This window comes from Eurypyga helias, unplaced genomic scaffold (assembly GCF_000690775.1).
Source record: "Eurypyga helias isolate BGI_N326 unplaced genomic scaffold, ASM69077v1 Scaffold43554, whole genome shotgun sequence".
In the NCBI taxonomy this organism is placed as follows: Eukaryota; Metazoa; Chordata; class Aves; order Eurypygiformes; family Eurypygidae; genus Eurypyga; species Eurypyga helias.
The window spans coordinates 1-6,027 of NW_010247720.1; the positions used below are offsets into that span (position 1 = coordinate 1).

At 45.3% G+C, this 6,027-nt stretch overlaps 1 protein-coding gene across 1 annotated transcript; it reads right to left on the reverse strand.

Annotated features, from left to right (window-relative positions):
• Nucleotides 1–351: 351 nt before the first annotated feature.
• On the reverse strand, nucleotides 352–5,699 carry LOC104509016 (putative E3 ubiquitin-protein ligase UBR7; the record flags this gene model as incomplete). Its single annotated transcript, XM_010150810.1, has 5 exons — nucleotides 352–536; nucleotides 1,628–1,733; nucleotides 2,890–2,943; nucleotides 4,059–4,154; nucleotides 5,639–5,699. Coding segments are annotated over 5 exons (502 nt in total), but the record flags the coding sequence as incomplete, so codon positions are not given.
• Between the last annotated feature and the right edge of the window lie 328 nt (nucleotides 5,700–6,027).

Consider the following 6,027-nt stretch of genomic DNA (forward strand, 5'->3'; position numbering starts at 1 on the left):
TTTCCTGGCGGAATCCAGCACACCACCTGTACTAGCATTTCATCACAGGAGGATTCTGATGTGGCTTCAGCAGTTCCCACTGTCTGCACACATATCATACTGTGGTAGCCGGAAGCACTGCAGAAAGCAGAGCTGGACCACCCTGCAAATGCAGGGACAGTGCCTGGTACCCTGGGTGAGAACGAACTCCGGAGCTCCCCCGTGTCTGGGCCGGTGGCTGACAGGGAGGGATGATCTAACCTATCTAAACAGACCTCGCGCCCCTGTCACCCCTCCTGCAGCCATGCTCCACAGCACAGCACCTCTCATCAGCACGAAGGCGTACAGGACAGAAAAGAAGGTCCCCTTTACCTCAGGACAGGCAGACCCAGAGCTAGTGGATGGTTCACTGAACGGTTCCCCTTGCTTTTCCTCCTTCACTTCTTGGTGTTCCGCTCCACTTTCTTTTTTTATTTCTTTTTTCTGCTCTTCACTTTCCTCAGCCTTCAGGACAATCCCTTCATCTTCAAGGGAGTTCACTTTGGTCAGAGCAGGAACTGGAAGATACGTACCCACGAAAGTGAACACACCGTGCCAGACAACGTACAGGCTACCACAGACCTTCTCTCCGATTTACAGGGCAGCGTCAGAGCACCTAGATCACCTCCTACACTGCAGGGTGCTGGGTATATTTTACAGCTGTCCACCAGCACAGCAACTTGGTATACAAAGCAACTGCTCCCTCTTTCACCACAGTGTTCTGCACTTCTAATACTCCTAAAATACGCTGCTTCCCAGAATCTATGACTCTGTCAGAGTCCTTCATTTTCTCTGGACACACACACCTCAAAAACTCTGTGACAGTTAACTACATTAACCACTTCCTCATTTAAAACAAGTTTTTCTTTTGGTGTCAATTGAAATGTGTGCTCTGTAACATAACTGGTTAAAAGGAGGAAAATCAAAAAATAACCCACCCAAAAATCCCATTCTGTACTGTATTTACGTTAGAAGGAAGAGAACTCCAGGTAGGCCAGCTCAGAATCCTTAAAGTTACCGCTGAAGTTTCTGGCACACCGGAGATCACCAGTTGATACAAGCAACATTTAGGAGACTACGTGAAGCCAACTTCTCCCACAGAAATCAAGTCATATACCCTCCCGATCCTGCAGAGACCACACCGCAGACAGCGGCCTGGGTGACTGCAGGGAACCCGTGACCCGAGTACAGCTCCAGCTCTGCTGGGCTTTAAGGTCTTCCACATTCATTTTGGGTCACTGTCATTCACTCTTTGTTGCTCAGAGCCCCTGGAACTGAGCTGTTTGCCTCACCGCTGCCCTCAGCGTGGTTCTTCAGTTATTTGACCCAGTTTAGAAATTAAGTTCATCCATCCAGGCACTAGCACATCCCTGATAAAATCAATAAAAGAGCGAGCACCACAGAATTAAGATTTAGGAACAAGAGCTGCTTTTTTTTTTTTTCTTTTCACAGAACAGTTACTGCAGCCCTGCACGTTCTGCTGCTGAAAGCAACTCTCCAATATCATGAAAATCGTTTCTCCAACCCCTTCAACAGTACTATGTCATCAACCAAGTATGAGAAATACATGCTGCCGAAATGCTGGCTCAGATACCTTCGTTTTCTTTACCTGCTAGCTGTGACACGTAGGCCCACAGGAAATGGCAGCGATTCATGCAGGCTTGGCATACCATTTCATGGAAGTCTCCACTATCGGGAGGCACTGCGCCAAGATGCTATCAAAAAGAAACAAGCACGCAGCAGTGAAACGTTTGCTGCAAATGAACAGACTCAGTTTAAGTTTAAAGGAAGTTAAACATCAACTGCCATTGTACTTTCCACACGAGCACGCGCTCCTGCTAACTTTCTACGCTATCAGTGTAACTTACAGACAGGAAAGAGCTGATCAGAATTCCAGGGGAAAACTGAAATAATTCTCTTGGTCTACAGCCTTTTGTGCCTTCCACATACCCAGAAATCTCAGTTCTTATCTCATTTCTAAATGTTACTCTTCTGAACTGTCCTAAACATAGGACAGGTGAAGATAACTACTGCACACTGCACATTCAAACTATTCAGTACCTTAGGATTCCTTCCTTACATGTAAGATTGCAAGCCTTCATACTGACCTTGAGAAGAACTAGGTCCCAAAGCTCTCCATAAACCAGTGAGGACTATATAGGCAATTAAAAACACTTAGCGGCTTTCTTTTGAAAAGCATTCTTGCAAAGCTCACAGCATGCAGCATGACATTCTTCATCCATACATTTATACAAAAGAATCCTACAGTTTATCTACAGAACCCATAATTTAAGTCATTCATCTTGTTTTTAATTCTTTGGTCCTGCAACTTCTAACACAGAATTGCACTCATGCCCTTCAGGGTGCAAGAGGCTGAACCCTTGATGCTTACACGTCGAGCAGGGCACTCGCTCAAGTGCTGAGCTGCTTTTAAAGGACTCCCCTGAAGTTTGTAATCAGGAACCAACCGTGCAGTGTGCTCCTTGCCATTTAAAGGAATTCCAGTTTGAAAAGCACTCTTCTGAACTATTCAGGTAGTTGATAATGATGTGCCTCAGTAAAAATCTTCTTGACACCAATTCTACTGATTAGAATTTTCCAATTAAAGAGATAGTTATGAAGTTGTTATTTTAGTCTGCAGCAGTAACCTTCAAAAAGATAGAACCCTTCCTAGAGTTTTTGGGCTGGAGCGGACAGTTGCGCAGGATTAAACTGTCAATATTTCTTTGCATGGGATGAAAAGAAATACCTCAGAACTCACACCATAATCTGTTGAGAGCTACAGCAAACCTTCCCAAGAACAACCATACAGACTTAACCAACACCGATCTAATATGCAAATGGCAATTCTGCTGCTTATAGTTTCCTTACCCTTCCATGGAACCAGTCTTCACAAACGATGCACTGGATCATCTCATCTGGAATCTAGACGAATGGCCGTGTTATTAGCATTAACAGCACCTTCCAGGATCTTTCATAAGCCTCAAACTGCAGTATTACAGTTTAAGCCTACAAAAGCGAATTGCGTGTCCCCCGTCACCCACCCACGGGGAGTCGCTGTTACTAAGCGATTACTGCTTCAGTAGTCAGTTTGCTTCCCCAGAGTCCAACTGCAAACGTAACTTGTATTATGAAAACACTGGACATTCCCATTTATTATTACGAAACTAGTTTTCCCCGTAGAGCAAGACATTCTTGCACACACAAGAGCTGATAGAAGTAAACACACTATTGGTATCTTTCCTCCTGTAAACAGAAATGCATCAGCAGGCAGCTTAGCAAAAGAAAGATACTGATACTCAGTATGTCATCAGGTTTACAGGAACGCCAGAATCCTAACTTACCCGTCCACAATACAGTAGAGTAGCAAGTGCCTTGTTACAAAACAATTATTAATGATTTCTTTAGAAACGTTTAGCTATCCCTGAACTTCAGAAAGGTGAGTCTAATACAAAAGAAGTATTTTATAAAAAGACTTGTGCCTTCTTTATTCTTTCACACACCTAACTTACATGGCTACAAACAGAAGTTTGCATGTGCAAACAGAGGGGTATACTTTAATACTTTAGGATGGGAAAAGGTGTTCAGAATACTGTAAAGCAAAGCTAAAGCCAGTGCTACAGGACAGACTCTCCCCATCCCAGAAGCCTGCTGCAGGCACAAGGAAGCAGATTCTGGTCTCTCCTAACACGTGCAATGCCTTTATTCTGTGCTTGCCACATTCCTCATGACAAGGAGAAACCCACCCCTAAGGGCACTCTGTGACTTTAGAGACAGGAGAACAGAGACGACTGCAGCAGCGTTTAGTCCAAACCATCAGTTGTCCTCCTCAGCTGTCTTTAAGGCATAAACAAATTCTACCATTTAAAAAAAACCCCCACCTGATAATTACTTTATACAGCACATGACAACCAGAAGCAATATGAACACATGATTTCTTAAAGGCCTTCCCCGTGAAGCAGCTCAGCAACCACCCTTTGCACAATGTTTTGCCTAAATACCATCTACGTATGGTCGCTACTGTGTTTCGTATTTCTTACCTCATCTTCAGGATCTGGATAAGGTCTTTTACAAGTACAGTATAATCCGTAGAAATTGTCATTATACTTATTTCCTGGATTCACCTTGCCTTTTTCCTAGGGGGATAAGAAAAAATGTCTCAATAGACAATGCAGTGAAAAACAAAAGACAGAAAATATGTATCATCTAGAAAACCTCAATTCCTGTTCCACTTTAATTCCTAAAAAAAAAAAAAAAAAATCATTACACACATCAGCTTGAAGATCCAAAAAGGAAGATATTCTACAGACACCTATGCTACACAGCGAGCAGCAGATAGGGCACGCGGGGATATGGAAGTTCAAAAGGAAAGAGGAAAAGCAGTCTTTCCACCTTTGTAACAAATGGCAACTGTGGTGTTTGTTCAGCTACTGCTGACACAAGGGGTTTGATCACCAACCGCGCCTGCCCGCTGTCATCACAGCAGCATCTGCAGATTTACTGTGCACCTCCCCCTCCATTGTTTTTAAACATCCAGACTGCGATCCAAACCTCAGCCTCCACTAAACTCATGTCATGTAAACCTCACTGTACAGGACAGGATTATCCAAATTACAAAACACGCTGAATGGAGTTCCATTACAGGTAATCCCATTTAAAAAACCCAACGCCCCTAACACAGCAGCAGCCAAAGGGCTCCACAACTGCACACAGATGCAGCCTGGGGCTGCCAGCAGCCCCTGCAGAAACAGCTGCCACCATTTACTAAGTTACTGCAACACGCTTTCCACCACCCTTCTGACAAAGGAAGAACGGACGGTGCGAGCGCCCGGCATCCATGATGAAGGAGGAAGAACAACCACGTGATCCATTTCATCGACTCAAATGGGAAACAGCAACATCTTAAAACTGTCACAGCTGTCTCCAGGGATCACTGGATGGCAGCCTGAGGCTCTCTAGCACTGGATCCATCCCAATTCTGCCAGAACAGGACTGGGATACACAAACCACTTGTTGCTGTTTCCACATTTGACTTGTTACTACCCTGGAAGCGGCACCGCAGCCAAGCCAATCAGCTTCCTGTCGCTGCTTCACAGATGATCAACTACATGACGAGTCCAAAATGCCCACCAAGTATGACAGCAGAGGGGGCTTAACAACAGTAACAAACTGTCCCATCTGTAGGCTCTCGTGGCAATCTGTCAGAACAGGTGAGGGGACTAATGCCACTGCAAAGAAGGGGAGGGAACTGTCTCTTTGACAGCAGCACAACCTTACGTTTCCTTAATGCCACTGCAAAACTGCACCCCAAAAGGTTCTCCTGAAGCCAGCTTACAGGAAATGAGATGTTTTAGTGCAGGCACCATGTCTTGTTTCTGGCATTATACTAGCTACGGCTGCAGAACTGCTGCATTCACAGATGACAAGAATCTAATATTCTCTCTCCTCGCAACATTTCCCTTTTCTCCCTCAACAGATGATACTGCTGTAACACTCCCACCTTGTTTAAGGTGCTGGGAAAAGCAGAGGCATCGCATGTGGGAGCACTGTCTGCTGCAAGGCACCAACCTCCCAAGACTTATTTTGATTCTGTATGGATGAAACCTAGATCGGAACTTACTGGGAATAACTTGCACTGCAGATTTTTGAACTTGCTATTTCCACAGTCACAGCGGAAGTTCCTGGTAAGAAAAACATAGCATTTTGGGGTTTGTATTAACTGAAAACACATTAGACCTTGTGTTTGTAACGATCCCCAGCAGTTTAGCAGGAGCCATAAAAATATTCTTGCAGCTATTTAAACAACAGCATCAGTCAGCGCTGGCCAAAGGGCCCTGCAGCCGTGCCCTTGGCAGATCTCGGCTTCGGCCATCATCCGCAGCAGCGCTGGGCAGGGAGATGCGGCAACGGCAAACAGACCGGGCTGCTGCTACTGCCGCCTCCAAACCCGCGTGCTGGGGAAAGAGCGGCGGGAATGGGTTCGCTTCCAGAGGCTGGGGACGCGAAGGG